This window comes from Pongo abelii, chromosome 23 (assembly GCF_028885655.2).
Source record: "Pongo abelii isolate AG06213 chromosome 23, NHGRI_mPonAbe1-v2.0_pri, whole genome shotgun sequence".
Lineage (NCBI taxonomy): Eukaryota > Metazoa > Chordata > Mammalia > Primates > Hominidae > Pongo > Pongo abelii.
The window spans coordinates 48,556,689-48,573,247 of record NC_085929.1 but is presented as its reverse complement, the minus strand read 5'-3'; the positions used below and the strand labels follow the sequence as shown (position 1 = coordinate 48,573,247).

The window sequence follows — 16,559 nt, the reverse complement described above, 5'->3', positions numbered from 1 at the left end:
TGCCCAATTGGTTTTTTATAAAGGTGCTGATGCAATTCAATGGAGGAAAAATGGCTTTTCGACAAATGGTTCTGGAGTAATCAGATATTCATAGGCAAGAAAATGAACCTTGAACTAAGTCTTACATTATATACAAAAATTACAGCAAGGTGCAGTGGCTCATGCCTGTAATTCCAGCATGGCAGGTAGATCAGTTGAAGTCAGGAGTTCGAGAACAGCCTGACCAACGTGGTGAAACCTTGTCTCTACTAAAAATACAAAAATTAGCTGGGCGTGATGGTGCGCACCTATAATTCCAGCTACTTTGGAGGATGAGACACTAGAATCACTTGAACCTCGGAGGCAGAGGTTGCAGTAAGTCAAGATCATGCCACTGCACTCCAGCCTGGGTGAGGGAGTAAGACTCTGTCTCAAAAAAAAACAAAAAACAAAAAACAAAAAGCAAACCAAACCATGGACTTAAATGTAAATCATCAAACATTTAAGAGAAAATCTCTGGACCTAGAGCTACACAAAGCATTTTTAGTCTTGACACCAAAAGCACAATCCATAACAGGAAAAATAATAAAATAGATTTCATCAAAATTAAGCACTTTTACTCGTGAAAGACCCTGTTCAGAGGATGAAAAGGCATAGACTGGGAGAAAATACTTGCAAACTACATATCTGATAAAGGACTAGTATCTAGAATATATTAAGAACTCTCAAAACTCAAAAATAAATAATCTAAATAAAAAATGTGCAAAAGACATGAAAAAGCACTTCAGTAAAGAGAATATACAGATTGGAAATAAACTTGGGAAAGGATGTTCAATATCACTAGCCATTAAGGAAATGCAAACTAAAACTACAATGGGCTATCCCTGTACACTTATCCAAATGGCTAAATGTAAAAAGTTGCTACACCAAATGTAGAAGAGGATGTGGAGAAACTAGATCACTCATGAATTGCCAATGAGAATGTAAAATGATACAGTTATTCTGGAAAACAATTTGGCAGTTTCTTTTTTTTTTTTCCTGAGACGGAGTCTCGCTCTGTCACCCAGGCTGGAGGGCAGTGGTGCAATCTCTGGCTCACTGCAACCTCTGTCTCCTGGGCATGGTGGTGCACGCCTATAATCCCAGCTACTTGGAAGGCTGAGGCAGGAGAATCACTTGAACCCGGGAGGCGGAGGGTACAGTGAGCTGAGATCGTGCCATCGCACTCCAGCCTGGGCGACACAGCGAGACTCCATCTCAAAAAAAAAAAAAAAAAAAAGAGAGAGCGAGAGAAAAGAGGTTTAATTGACTCAGTTCTGCAGGCTGTGCAAGCATGGCTCCAGCATCTGCTCCCGGTGAGGGCCTCAGGAAGCTTCCAATCCCAGCAGAAGGAAAAGGGAGAGCAGGGATGTCACATGGTGACAGCAGGAGCAAGAGAGCAAAGCGGGAGATGCCACACACCTTTAACAACCAGATTACAGATGAACTCACTCATCACCAAGGGGATGGTGCTAAGCCGTTCATGAGGGATCTGCCTCCATGATCCATTCACCTTCCACCAGGCTTCAACTCCAACACTGGGGATGACATTTCGACATGACATTCGGAAGGGACAAATATCCAAACCATATCACCATATTTTGTGTTTTGTTTAGGTTTGTTTGTCACCCAGGCTGGAGTCCAGTGGTAGGATCAGTTTATGGTAGCCTCGAACTCCTGGGTTCAAGCAATCCTCCTACCTCAGCCTCCCGAGTAGCTGGGACTATAGACACGTACCACCATGCTTGGCTATCTTAAACAAATTTTTGTAGAGATGCTATCGGGCAAAATTCACCCCTGATATTTCACGTAGGTTCTTTTCTATTTCCCTAAGTGTCGGCCGGTCTGAGAAATAAAGGGACAGAGTACAAAAGAGATAAATTTTAAAGCTGGGTGTCCGGGGGAGACATCACATGTCAGCAGGTTCCGTGATGCCCCCTGAGCCATAAAACCAGCAAGTTTTTATTAGCGATTTTCAAAAGGGGAGAGAGTGTACGAATAGGGTGTGGGTCACAGAGATCACGTGCTTCACAAGGTAATAAGATATCACAAGGCAAATGGAGGCAGGGTGAGTTCACAGGACCACAGGACCACAGGACCACAGGACCGGGGCGAAATTAAAATTGCTAATGAAGTTTCTGGCATGCATTGTCACTGATAACATCTTATCAGGAGACAGGGTTTGAGAGCAGACAACCGATCTGACCAAAATTTATTAGGTGGGAATATCCTCATCCTAATAAGCCTGGGAGCACTACGGGAGCCTGGGGCTTATTTCATCCCTACAGCTGTGACTGTAAAATACGGCCATCCCCAAAGCGGCCATTTCAGAGGCGTACCCTCAGGGACGCATTCTCTTTCTCAGGGACATTCCTTGCTGAGAAAAACAATTCAGTGATATTTCTCCCATTTGCTTTTGAAAGAAGAGAAATATGGCTCTGTTCCGCCCGGCTCACCGGCAGTCAGAATTTAAGGTTATCTCTCTTGTTCCCTGAACATTGCTGTTATCCTGTTCTTTTTTCAAGGTGCCCAGATTTCATTTGTTCAAACACACATGCTCTACAATTTGTGCAGTTAATGCAATCATCACAGGCTCCTGAGGCGACATATATCCTCCTCAGCTTACGAAGATGACGGGATTAAGAGATTAAAGACAGGAATAGGAAATCACAAGGCTATTGATTGGGGAAGTTATGTGTCCATGAAATCTTCACAATTTATGTTCAGAGACTGCAGTAAAGCCAGGTGTAACAAAATTATAAAAGTATTAATTTGGGGAACTAATAAATGTCCATGAAATCTTCACAATTTATGTTCTTCTGCCATGGCTTCAGCGGGTCCCTCCGTTCTGGGTTCCTGACTTCCCGCAACAGATGCAGTCTCACTACGTTGCCCAAGCTGTTCTCAAACTCCTGGCCTCAAGCAATCCTGAGATTATAGGAATGAGCCACCATGCCTGGGTGACAGACCACCTTCTGTTTATCCACTTATCAACTGATAGCCATTTGGGTGTTTTTAGTTTTTGGCTATGGTGAATAATGCTGCTATGAACATTTGCATACAAGTCTTTGTGTGGACAAAAATTTCTTCGGGGTAAATACCTAGGATTGGAATTGCTGGATCATATAGTAAGTCTACGTTTAACTTTTTTTTTTTTTAAATAGAGTCTCATTATTTTGCCTACTCTGGTCTCAAACTCCTAAGCTCAAGCAATGCTTCTGCCTCAGCCTCTTACAAGTGAGTATCACCACTCCTGGCCATATTTAACTGTTTAAGAAACTGCCAGACTGTTTTCCCAAATGGCTACACCATTTTACATTCCCACCGGCAAAGTATGAAAGTTCTAACTTCTCTATATCCTTGCCAACACTATCTTTTGTCTTTTTTTTTTTTTTTGAGATGGAGTCTTACTCTGTCACGCAGGCTGGAGTGCAATGGCGTGATCTTGGCTCACTGCAACCTCCACCTCCTGGGTCAAGCAATTCTCCTGCCTCAGCCTCCCTAGCAGCTGGGATTACAGGCATGCACTACCATGCCCAGCTAATTTTCCTATTTTTAGTAGAGAGGAGATTTCACCATGTTGGCCAGGCTGGTCTCAAACTCCTGAACTCAAGTGATCTACTGGCCTTGGCCTCTCAAAATGCTGGGATTACAGGCGTGAGCCACCGTGCCTGGCTGTGTCTGTCTTTTTCATTCTAGCCATTCTACTGGGTGAGAAATGGTATCTGATGAGGGCTTTGGTTTGTATTTCCCTAATGGCTCATGATGTTGAATGTCTTTTCATGTACTTATTGGTCATCTGTATATCCTCTTTGGAGAAATGGTTATTCAAATACTTTGCCCATTAAAATAAAAATTTCATCTTTAAGAGCAGTTTCGAGTTCACAGCAAAACTGAACAGAAAATACAGGGTTCCCCCACCCCACACACACTCATAGCCTCCCCCCACCGTCAACATCAGGCACCAGAGGATATATTTGTTATAAGCAATGAAGCTACATTGACACACCAGTATCACCCATATCCCATAGTTTACATTAGGTTTCACTCTTGGTGTTGTACATCCTGTAGGGTTTGACAAATGTGTAATAACATGTATCCACCATTATAACACCCAGAGTAATTTCACTACCCTAAATATTCTCTGTGCACCACCTTTGAGCATTTCTCCCCACTCCCAGCCCCCGCCATCTTTTTTATTGTCTCCATAGTTTTGCCTTTTCCAGGATGTAATATAGTTGGAATCATACAGTATGCAGCTCTTTCAGATTGTCTTCTTTCACTTACCAATATCCATTTAAGGTTTCTCCATGCCTTTTCATGGCTTAATAGCTCATTTCTTTCTAGTGCTGAATACAGTCCATTGTCTGGATATACTGAGGTTTATTTATCCATTCACCTGCTAAAGGACATCTTGATTGCTTTCAAGTTTTGGCAATTACAAATAAAGCTGCTGCTGGCTGGGCATGGTGGCTCACGCCTATAATCCCAGAACTTTGGGAGGCCAAGGCGGGCGGATCACGAGGTCAGGAGATCGAGACCATCCTGGCTAACATGGTGAAACCCCGTCTCTACTTAAAATATAAAAAATTAGCTGGGCGTGGTGGTGGGCGCCTGTAGTCCCAGCTACTTGGAGGCTGAGGCAGGAGAATGGCGTGAACCCAGGAGGCGGAGCTTGCAGTGAGCCGAGATTGCGCCACTGCACTCCAGGCTGGGTGACAGAGCGAGACTCCGTCTCAAAAACAAAAACAAAAAAAAGCTGCTGTAAACATCCACATGCAGGTTTCTGTGTGGACATAAGTTTTCAGCTCATTTGGGTAAACACTAAGGAGTGCAATGGCTGGATCTTCTGATAGGAGTATGTTTAGTTTTGTAACAAAGCCAAACTGTCTTCCAAAGGTGCTGTACCAGTTTGCATTCCTACCAGTAAGGAGAGTTCCTGTTGCTTCACATCCTCACCAGCATTTGGTGTTGTCACCCTTGCCCATTTCTAAACTTGGCTATTTGTCTTTTCATTACTGAGTTGTAAGAATTTTATGTATCCTACATACAAGTCCCTTATGGAACATGTGATTTGCAAAAATTTTCTCCCAGTTTGTGGGTTGTTTAGAGGTCTTTTTTTTTTTCTTTTGAGACAGGGTCTCACTCTGTCGCCCAGACTGGAGTCCAGTGGCGCAATCTTGGCTCACCGCAACCTCCGCCTCCCAGGCTCAAGCGATCCTCCTGCCTCAGCCTCCCGAGTAGCTGAGATTACAGGTGCCCACCACCATGCCGGCTAATTTTTGTATTTTTAGTAGAGATGGGGGTTTCACCATGTTGGCCAGGCTGGTCTCGAACTCCTGACATCAGGTGATACACCTGCCTTGGCCTCCCAAAGTGCTGGGATTACAGGAGTGGGCCACCGCGCCCCATTTTTTTTTTTTTTTGAATGTTGAACACAATGAAAAGGAATGTTGAACACAATGAATTTATCATGATAGTGGGTACTTCTGAAGGAGGCAGGGGTATAGACAAGGTTAGAATCATACAGGTAGATATCATGGTATAGGTGCTGCGAGAGTCAGAAAACTGACTCTGGCACCAGCTGCCTGGGCTTCAACCCCAATGCTGTAAAGTAACTTACTCTCTTTGTGCCTCAGTTTTCTCATCTATAAAATGAGTATATCGGCCGGGGGCAGTGGCTCACACCTGTAATCCTAGCACTTTGGGAGGCCGAGGCGGGTGGATCACCTGAAGTCAGGACTTCGAGACCAGCCTGGCCAACATGGCAAAACCCCGTCTCTACTAAAATACAAGCATTAGCCATGCATGGTGGTGCGCACCTGTAATCCCAGCGATTCGGAAGGCTGAGGCAGGAGAATGGCTTGAACCCGAGAGGCGGAGGTTGCAGTGAGCCGAGATTGCACCATTGCAGTCCAGCCTAAGTGAGTCTCACTGTCTCAAAAAAAAAAAAAAAAAAAAAAAAAAAAGGGTATATCAACACTATCTCACTGGTGTGTTGTGAGGCCTAGCCAAGTTAATGTACCTAGAAAACTAGAGAACAGTGGCTACTAATGACATCTAAGGACACTTTATACAAACCTTAACTGTGTTACAACTTAAGTCAGTACTGAGGTTCAAAAGCTTCCATTTTATTATTATGTTTTATAATTTATATATGTTACGTGCTTTCTTTTGTATAGTTCACTTGAATATACATATACATTTTAGAATAAGGAAGAAAAAAGTATATCTGGTTTTTTAACCCTTCGAAATGGGAAAGTTTGGAGTAGATGCTCAGCCCTGGCCCTTCCCCAATACTCACAGGCTCCTGTCAACTGCACCTTCAGAAAAAGACGGAGACTCTTAGGCAGGAGTCAGGCAGGTGGGGGGCGATCTGTCAGGTGACCTAGACTCTGGGCCACCTCAGTTTCCTCAACCGTAAAATGGGGATGCTGATGGTACCTACCTGACCTATGAGAGCGGAGAACACTGAGCTATCTTGGCCATGGCCTGCCCTGTGGTTAGCTGTCGTTTTTTCCTTGACACTTGTAGGCTCCTCTTCATGTTTACATAACCTCAGTGGGAAAACGCCAACGAAGAGAGACACCCAGAATGGACGATCTAAAGTTCCTTCCAGCTTCCAAATTCTGGGCTGCTTTTCAGAGATCCAGGGCTCGGGATGCGAATGTCCCTGTCTACAATGGGGCTGCCGTTACAGCCTTCCTCCCGGGGCTCTGGAGACGCGCCAGCGCTTTGACACCTCTCCTGCGCTAAGGAAGAGTTGGTTTACAGAAAAATAAGTATATCCTGGCCCTGCAGAAAGCCGCCAGGCGGCACGGCAAGCCCCACCGCAGCCCAGGCGCCATCATCTGCCTCAGCAGTTACCTCGGCGGCCCGCCGCGAGGAGGTTCTTCAAGGCCTGCGCGCCCACGGACACTACCAGGGAGCGCGGCGGGAAGCCGGATAGCAGGACGCTGAGGGAAGCCCCGCAGTCGCTTGGCGTCCCCGGCGCCAGCTCACGACCCAGCGACCTTCCTGCGGCCCAAGCGTCCCCTGGCGGCGAGGCCGGCTCGTTAGAGCGACAAATGGGGTAGTCCAAAGGCCAAGCAGCGTTTCTGCAGATGAGCATGCGCAGCCCCCACCGTTCGCTCAGCCAGAGAGAGGCTTCTCAGCCAATCCGAGAGCCTCAGAGTCATCCTCCCGCCCACCCAGCATACAGGCGGGGCGTTCCTCCTTAGCGAATGGGAAAAGACATTCGCCCGCGGTCCGCACGCGCTGCTTGCAAAGGGGTGGGGTTGTGGAGCGGATGCTTTGGCAAGATGGCGGGGAGCGGCGTCCGCCAAGCTGCTTCTACCGCCAGCACCTTCGTGAAGCCCATTTTCAGTCGGGACATGAACGAGGCCAAGCGGAGGGTGCGCGAGCTCTACCGCGCCTGGTATCGGGAGGTGCCGAACACTGGTGAGAGGTAGCGGCTTACGTGGGGACCCGGAGGCCAGACGCTCAAGGTCGTAGCCTGCCCGGCCGGGGTTTCTCATGGGCCGAGCTGAGGTCACCAACTTGGGCAGAGGCGACTGCAGGTGCTACAGGGGAAGAGGGTCACCCGAGCCTACCATGGGCCGGACCCGGCGGCGGCGCGGTGGTCAGACCGGCCGTGCCCGGCATTCGTACGTGCCCTCGGAGCTTTGGTCTCTTTTGTCCCTCGCAATTGGCGGGAGGACGATGACTGTCAGTGACACAGTCACTTTGTGGGTGAGGCAGCGGAGGCACCGAGAGGTGAAGTGATGTGCCTAGGGCCCAGGCCGAGCCACTGGTGTACCCAGAACCCAAAGTCTAGAGTTGCAGAGTGTAATTATAGATGCCCGTTGGATTTTTTGTTTGTGACAGAGTCTCGCTGTGTCGCTCAGGCTGGAGTGCAGTGGTGCGATCTCGGCTCACTGCAAGCTCCGCCTGCCGGATTCACGCCATTCTGCTGCCTCAGCCTCAGCCTCAGCCTCCCGAGTAGCTGGGATTACAGGCGCCCGCCACCACGTCAGGCATTTTTTTGTGTGTGTATTTTTAGTAGAGACGGGGTTTCACCGTGTTAGCCAGGATGGTCTCGATCTCCTGACCTCATGGTCCGCCCGTCTCGGCCTCCCAAAATGCGAGAAAGAAGTGTTTTTGAGTGAGCTGGAGCACGGTGCCACTCTTCAGGGCTGTCGAGTCCCTGCTTGTGTGTGTGAAAAGGCGGTAGAATGTGGTGGTTAGGAGCACGGACTTTTCTTCAGGCGCTGCCCTCAACTAGCTATGTGACCTTGGGCCAGTTATTTCATCTATTCCTCAGTTTCTTCGTCTTTAAAATGGGAATAATAATTCCTTCTTCAGAAAGTTACTGTATTAAGTTAAAATATCTAGAGTGCTTAGAACAAGGCTTGATGCATATTTAACTCATTAAATATTAGCTGCTGCCGTTGTTTTTGTTGTTATTTTTGTTATTTATAGGGCTTACCTTAGCAGCAGCTTCCAAGCAGAACCCGGTTCTTTGACATATGAGAACTGCGTCTGCTCCACAGAGTCCCTGTCTTCAAGCTGACTTTTGGAAAAATTGCTACTGACCAGAACTTAAACCCATGCGAGAAGGAGAAACTTGAGTGATCTGCTGGTTCAGGGACTGCAAATTCAGATGCCTTCAGGGGCAGGCAGATAAAAGATGTGTGTGGGGAGTGACTGTAGCAGTACGTGTGTGTGTTTCGGAGTGGTGCATTCAAATTCAGAAGTTTGAAAACGTAATGTTTGCCTGGCAGAATACTTCTAGGAGTACCCAGAACCCTCTCTGGTTGCAGGAGGAAGGTGCTGGGGGAAGGAGGACCACATTCAAAAAGGGTGGCTTGTGAAGGGTAAATCAGTGGCCAAGTAGAAGACAGAACCCAGGTATCCTGACTCTGAGGATCCAGCTCTTTCTAAACTGACCCCTCCCAAGACCTTCCCTCAAATTCTGTTTTGGGAGGAAAGTCCGGAAGTCAGAAGGGTCTTGAGAGGAGGAAGAGAAGGCAGAGGGTTACAGGAGCCTAGAGAGCAAGGGAAGAGGAGAGAAAAGAAGGGATCAAGGAGTGTGCATCCCTATGGGGAAGATCAGTGATCTGTAGCTGGCCAGTTACTCAGACCTGGGCCACACGGGTTTTATGGTATCCATCATCAGGACTCTAGCTGAGGAATCAAATCAAGGAAGGGGAATAAGTAATAGTGTTGGTAACTTAGATCAGCCTGAGCATTAATAAAAAACAAAAGTAAAATTTTAAGTATTTAATGAAAAAAATGGTAATGATAACTCTTTTTTTTTTTTTTGATACAGAGTCTCGCTCTTGTCTCCCAGGCTGGAGTGCAATGGCGCGATCTCGGCTCACTGCAACCTCCGCCTCCCGGGTTCAAGCGATTCCCCATGCCTCAGCCTCCCAAGTAGCTGGGATTATAGTTGCATGCCACCACACCTGGCTAACTTTTGTATTTTTAGTAGAAACGGGGTTTCACCCTGTTGGCCAGGCTGTCTTGAACTCCTGACCTCAGGTGATCCGCCAGCCTGGACCTGCCAAAGTGCTGGGATTACAGGCATGAGCCACTGTGACTGGCCAATAACTAACATTTATTGAAATGCTTACATATGACTCAGCACTATGCCTTATTTTAGGGTGGGCTCTAGTAGTTTCCCTGCCTTGAAGATGAGAAAACTGAGGCACATAAACTTGTCTCAGATGACATCATTAGGAAGTAGAAGAGCCTGCCTGTAAACCCCTAATACCGAGCTCTTAGCTCCTACTGCAGTTTTCCCTCAATCTCCCAGGGCCCAGTTTTGCATGGGAGCACAGGGATAGAACTGCCTTTGAATCCTTCCTTTGAAAAAATTGCTGGCTGTAAGATAACAGGAGACTTTCTATAGAAACAGTTCATTCGTTTAATTTACATTTCATTAAGTATCTGTTGTACTTCAGAGTCAGTACTAGATGCCTAGAGAGATACAAAAATGAAAAAAACACAACCCTGCCTTCAAGGGTCTGATAGTCTAGTCTTGTGGTCTAGTCTATTATAGGCATATAACCACATAATTAAACCCAAGGTATTATAGAGATATGGGGAAAAGGTGTGACAATTTTAACAGCCAGCATTTGGATCATGCTTTACAAGGTGTCACTTGATTTTTCACTATATTCCTGTAAAAGAATTAGGTTAGAGTTTATTTTCTTTCCTTTTTTTTAGATGAGATGACAGGCTAAGGAGGCTGTACCCCAGGCAAGATCATGATTTATAATGATCTGGAGACCTTACCCAGCTTATTTGACTCCTAATCCCATGTTCTTTTCCATTATACCATGCTGCCTTCCCATCTAAGAATACAGGTCTTGTGCCTTGTATGAATGCAACCAAAATGAATTGGAGCAAATAGCTAAGAGCAGTATGGGATTGTCCTTCTGAATCTGTCAGAGCCTTCTGGACTCAGGAAAGCCTTAACAATAACTTCAGAAAAGCACACAGAGACTGTGGAAAAGTTACCTTCACCCAAAAGGGGTACTTCCTTTTGAGCCTCTCAGATTTTTTCAAATTGAAATAGAAGTACTCAGGATTCAAAGAATAAGCCAGGAATCTGTGAGCTAAGAAAGAACAATTGGAACTGATTTACACCAGGGTTTCTCAACAGTGGCATTTGGGCTGGACGATTGCTGTGCAGGGCTGTCCCCTGCATCGTAGGATGTTTAGCAGCATCCCTGGCCTCCACCCACAAGATGCCAGTAGTGCCCACCCCATGGGTGTGACAACCAAAAATGCCTCCAGACATTACCAAATGTTCTGGGGGGCAAAATCATTGCTGGTTTGCCTCGGATTTAGACCAAAGAACAATTCAGTCTACAGCTAGGCTATTTCCATTTGCTTTTCTGCAGCCTTTCTCACTGGTTGGGGGGTGCATTCAGAGTGTTGGGATGGGAGGAGGAAGCCTGGGACAGACCTATGGAATTTGTCTTTCTAGAGACAAGGGTTCTTAATCTGAGGATGGGCACTCAAGGATCTGTAACCTCCTGAAACTGTAAGTAAAATGTTGCATTTATGCATGTGAGCATTTTGCTGAAGAGAAGATTCATCACCCAGTGCCCTGCTGTGTAGCAGTTCAGGAGATAATGAGGAATGGGAGCTGATGGGCACAAGCTCCCGTATGCCCAGAGAAATCTTGTTTTTTATTCCCAAGGTTGGGCAGGAATCTAAAATAAAAAATGCAGGAAAGATAAGCACTGATACTAGGGGAAGATTCCTCATAGTCCCTTCCTTAAAAGAGCACTGGATTGTAAATTAAAAAAAAAACAACCCTGGATTCTAGGCACACGTGTACCAAGGACAGGTTTGGTCAGGTGTGGTAGCTTACACTTGTATTCCCAGCACTTTGGGAGGCAGAGACAGAAGGATCCCTTAAGCCCAGGAGTTCAAGACCAGCTTGGCCAATGTAGTGAGACGCCTGTCTCCATAAAAAACTAAAAAAGTATGGGCCTGGTGGTGCGTGCCTGTAGTCTCAGCAACTTGGGAGGCTGAGGTGGGAGAATTGCTTGAGCCCGGGAGGTTGAGGCTGCAGTGAGCTGTGATCATGCCATTGCACTCCAGCCTGGGTGATAGAGCAAGGCCCTGTCTTAAAAAAATAATAACAAAATAAATTCAGGTTCCGTGTTAGTTTGCATTTATTTTTGCATCTGTTCTTACTGCCCTTTGTCTGCTCTTTACTGGAACTCCTAATATACGTTGGTGGACAGCTCTGTGGGGGGTAGAACTCAAATTTATAGTGTTTGCCATTTTCCGTGGTATAAATACTCCTGCCATGATTGATTTTTAAGTGAAGTCAGTGTGTACGGATTTGGGAAGAGATATGTATAACAGGCTCTCCATGAAAGCCTGCTCCGGCACACCCTGGACACTTACTTCTAGTGAATGATCCTCTGTCCTCTGTGGTGTTAACATTGACCTATCAAGCTGAGATGCCAGTTCTCCTAGTAGATTTCTGCTGTTGCTTTTTCCTTGGTTGGATCAGAAACTTTGTTTTCTTTGCAACATGGCCTGATACGTCCCTCAGCAGAGGCTTTATTTTCCTATCACTGTCACTAAGTTAGGAGTATGAAGATTCAGGTGAGGTGCAGTGGCTCATGCCCATAATCCCAACACTTTTTGGGAGGTCAAGGATTGCTTGAAGCCAGGAGTTCCAGACCAGCCTGGGCAACATAGTGAGACCCTGTTTCTACAAAAAAAAAAAAAAAAAAAAAAAAATTTTAAGATTCAAACTTTATTGTTAATTCAGTCACAAAATGGCCTTCATCGTTTTCAGAGCTGGTTATGATAGTTCTGTAAGCCAGAGTGGACATGTCACAGGAATGGCCACAAGACAAAATATTCCAAAGGAATACACTGGTTTCCTTCACTACAGTGCTCATTCTAGCCTGGGAGCCTTGATTTTGCTGTCCCCACAGCCTAGTGTGTCTCTGTCACCCTATGTGTATCCCACCTAACACACAAGACCCTGTTCATGACCTTGTCATCAACACATCCACTGATGGCTGAGCGCCCCAGAGGGTGATAATGCAGGCGACTAAAACCTAATTTTCAAAGGACATCCGTACGTCTCATCTGAAGTTCCAGGTTACTGAGACTTTGTCACTATTTTAGGAGCTTAATCAGGGATTGTTGAATATTATGATTTTATGTTTATATTCATAGCTGGCTGTCCCTCCAGTCAGAATTTAACACCTAGACAAGTGGAACTACATCTTAAAATTTGCTTCCTCCAAGTAACCTAAGATGGTATTAATTGCTTGTTGGATTGAAGCCTCCCTAACCTGCATAAACCCCTAGCAGTCTCCCTTAACTCAAAGTTTGTGTAGTACTTAATAGCCTAGGCCACACCATTTTATATTAATTTCAATCCTGTTTTCTTTTGCTGATTGTTCCATATAAAAATAATGCTAATGTCTATTGAGAACTTATTCCATGTGAGGCACTGTTGTGAGCATTTTGCATGTCTCATGACATCTCCACAACAGCCCTGGAGTTATATGTGCTGTTATTGTCTTCATTTTATTGATAAATAAATACACTCAGCCAGGATAATGGCTCATGCACGTAATCCCAGCAACTTGCCGGGCTGAGAGGCAGGAGGATCACGGGGGCCCAGGAGTTCAAGGCTGCAGGTAGCTATGATCACACCACTGCACTCCAGCCTGGGCAACAGAGCAAGACCCTGTCTCTAAAAAAATAGTTTTTTGTTTGTTTTTTTTTTTGAGACACAGTCTCACTCTGTCGCCCAGGCTGGAATGCAGTGGCACCATCTCAGCTCACTGCAACCTCCGCCTCCCGGGTTCAAGTGATTCTCCTGCCTCAGCCTCCCGAGTAGCTGGGATTACCGGCACCCACCACCATGCCCGGCTCATGTTTGTATTTTTAGTGGAGACGGGGTTTCACCATGTTGGCCAGGCTGGTCTTGAACTCCTGACCTCAGGTGATCCACCTGCCTCGGCCTCCCAAAGTGCTGGGATTACAGGTGTGAGCCACCGTGCCCGTCCCATAAAATAATTTTTTAAAAAATATACTCAGGCACAAGAAAGTTAACTTACACGGGATCATATAGCTAACAGAAGTTGGGATTTGAACCCAGCTTATTCAAACTCTTGAACAATGCTTTACTGCCTCTTCAAATTCAGTGGTCTTTTTCCCCAAACAAATAATAAGTTCCTTGAGAGCAAATACCATGAATCACATGTCTCATCCTCAGGCACCTAGCCTAGGGTCAGGCTAATTTTTGGTGAAGAAATGAATGGGCAACCTGTATGTGTTCAATGAGTATCATTTGACTCTAGGTTTTAAAAACATGTTTTAACCATACAATTTCTACCCTGAGTCATGTTTTTCTCTCTAGTGCACCAATTCCAGCTAGACATCACTGTGAAAATGGGACGGGATAAAGTCCGAGAAATGTTTATGAAGAATGCCCACGTTACAGACCCCAGGGTGGTTGATCTTCTGGTCATTAAGGTAACTGACCCTCCCTGACCAATTTAAAAGATCACCCAACTTGTCCACTACTTCTCAGTCTTTCCAAATGAACATTTTGTCTCCAAGTTTAGAAAGCAGCTACTGGTTCAGCAGTGATTATTGTTGTGTTTCAGAGAAATACTTGAACTTGGATGTTATCATCTGGTTAAATAGATAAGATTCATCAAGGGAACATCCACTAGGACTTGCATTTTATAACCATAAGAAAAGATATAGGGAGGAAAGTTTGAACTCTTCTTGAACCTCATCCCTAGAAGTTACCACTTCATCTGAATGCCAGTTTACAGCTGGAAGAGGCAGTTAGGCTGGTTATGAGTCCTGTATAAATGGGGTCAAATCCTGGGGCTGATTCTGTCCCCCTGGCCGGTCACATTAGCATCAATGGGAGCTTCAGCATAGACCAGTCAGTAACAGAAGAAATGATAAGCAGAAACATAAGTTAAGCTAGTCAGGTTAGGTAGTCATGGGATAGGAGCCTGTTAACCTATATGTTTCTCCTCTTGGTACCAGTTAACCACAGAGTTAAAGAATCTTTGAAAAGTCTCAGAAATCATTTACCCCAACCACCTCATTGTCCAGACATAGAAACTTTGCTCAGACAGAGTAGTTACTTGCCCAAGATCATTCAACAAGTCCATGCTGAGCAGAGAACAGAATCCTGGCCTTCAGTGTCATATGCCTTCAACTTGACCACTTTGACTGACGACCTCTCTCCTCACTGTTCAGGGAAAGATCGAACTGGAAGAAACAATTAACGTATGGAAGCAGCAGACACATGTTATGCGGTTCTTCCATGAAACAGAAGCACCAAGGCCAAAGGATTTCCTATCCAAGTTCTATGTTGGCCACGATCCATGAAGTCATTCAGTGGAAAGATGCACGTTGATACTATTTTAGAGCACAAATAAACTCACTATACGATGGTCACTTTGTGATAGAATTCCATTGATGAACCAATTTTCTGCAGCCTCTTTTTGCCTGAGCAAGTGGGACTTGGTATACACACCACCTGTTCTTTCCCTTTTCTTGAAATGTGGTGTTTGCTGTAAATTGGATTGAATTATTTTTCTCAGAGCCTTGCATGTCAGTAAACAGGAAAGAAGGAGGCCATCTGTTCAAAAACTGTGACACTGGGCAAGAGGCTCGATGACTTGTTAATGTTGTTGTTTCTATAGCCCCTATGATTAGACACCTTAGTGTCAGGGCACAGATTATCCAAAATTAGCCAGCTCTTGCTGTCAGAGAGGGATCAGAGCAGCACTAACAGGCACAAAAGTAGAGCTGTCAAGATGGGCTAGTTTTCCTTGGGTTCTGAAGAAAATGGATGCGCAAAGCCTTGGCTCCGCTACTTGTAACAAGCTCCAGCCCTTAAAGTGAAATTAACTTCCTACTCAGGCACCCTGCTAGGTGCACAGCTGTTCAATATACACACAGAGAACAGAAATATTCCTACTGTCTTTGGAAACTCTGGTGTACCTCTCAGTGGCAGAATAAACATCAACCCAGGTTTAAGAACTAATGTCTGTTTGGATGGTGGTCTTCTCTTGTCCTTCCCAGGGCAATGCAAATGATGGAGAAGGGAGTTTGGAATCTATAGGTATGATCACTGAGGACTCCCATACTTTTTTTTTTTTTTTTTTTTTTTAGAGAGATGGGGTCTCTCCATTGCCCAGGCTGGTCTTTTTCTTTTTCTTTTTTTTTTTTTGAGATGGAGTCTCGCTGTTGTTGCCCAGGCTGGAATGCAGTGCTGGGATCTTGGCTCACTGCACCTTCCACCTCCCGGTTCAAGTGATTCTCCCTGGCTCAGCCTCCCAAGTAGCCGGGATTACAGGCATGGACCACCACATCCAGCTAGTTTTATATTTTTAGAAAAGACGGAGTTTCACCACGTTGGCCAGGCTGGTCTCAAACTCTTGACCTCAAGCAATCCACCCGCCTTGGCCTCCCAAAGTGGTGGCGTGAGCCACTGCACCCAGGCTGGTCTTGAACTCCTGGGCTCAAGTGATGCTCCTGCCTCAGCCTCCCAAAGTGTTGGGACTACAGGCATCAGCCATTGTGCATGGCCCCAAACCTTATGGCACCAAGGATCCCTTTATAATCTTTTCACCTAAGGAACCTGAGGGAAAAACTCAAAAGTGTTTTTGTGTTCTCTCACTCAATAACAATAAACACATAAGACTTCTGTGATCAAACGTATGAGGGTTTCTCCCCACACTAAGCAAGCAGTCAGTTCTGCAGCAGACACCAGCTGGCTGTCCTCCAATTCTCTTTGAACACTATCTACCTGGAGATAGCAACAGATTCCACAGGTTTGGGGCTCAGTCCCACAAGACTGCTCCCGCCCCCATTAGACAACATTCGCAAGTCCAAGCCTCCAGAACTTCTGAGCTTCAAGTTCCCATGACCCCTTCTTTTTCCTTTTTTTTTTTTTTTTTTTGAGACGGCGTCTCGCTCTGTCGCCCAGGCTGGAGTGCAGTGGCGCCATCTCAGCTCACTGCAAGCTCTGCCTC

General features: G+C 45.7%; 2 protein-coding genes across 6 annotated transcripts in view; one reads left to right on the top strand and one right to left on the bottom strand.

The window, feature by feature from the left end:
- SMDT1 (single-pass membrane protein with aspartate rich tail 1) overlaps window positions 1–16,559 on the bottom strand; it is a 60,232-nt gene that overhangs the window by 38,714 nt on the left and 4,959 nt on the right. Inside the window, exons 3-4 of one of the 5 annotated variants that reach the window (XR_010139474.1) lie at window positions 6,886–12,241; window positions 6,467–6,770 (exon numbers count right to left, since the gene is read on the bottom strand). The exons of the other annotated variants lie outside the window; for them this stretch is intronic. The gene's annotated coding sequence lies outside the window, so the exon portion shown is untranslated. The remainder of the gene's footprint in view (window positions 1–6,466; window positions 6,771–6,885; window positions 12,242–16,559) is intronic. 5 annotated transcript variants of the gene reach the window in all.
- On the top strand, window positions 7,149–15,568 carry NDUFA6 (NADH:ubiquinone oxidoreductase subunit A6). Its single transcript, XM_002831202.5, has 3 exons — window positions 7,149–7,458; window positions 13,913–14,028; window positions 14,776–15,568. Exons 1-3 carry the CDS (start codon window positions 7,242–7,244, stop codon window positions 14,905–14,907), a joined length of 465 nt encoding a protein of 154 aa, XP_002831248.1. The 5' UTR covers window positions 7,149–7,241; the 3' UTR covers window positions 14,908–15,568.

What these genes read in the sequence shown, in the direction of transcription:
- NDUFA6 (XM_002831202.5), top strand. Translation starts at nt 7,242, where the DNA reads ATGGGAAAAGACATTCGCCCGCGGTCCGCACGCGCTGCTTGCAAAGGG. An exon ending in TCGGGAGGTGCCGAACACTG is followed by an intron (nt 7,459 to 13,912) that starts GTGAGAGGTAGC and finishes TTTTCTCTCTAG; the next exon opens with TGCACCAATTCCAGCTAGAC. An exon ending in TTGATCTTCTGGTCATTAAG is followed by an intron (nt 14,029 to 14,775) that starts GTAACTGACCCT and finishes CTCACTGTTCAG; the next exon opens with GGAAAGATCGAACTGGAAGA.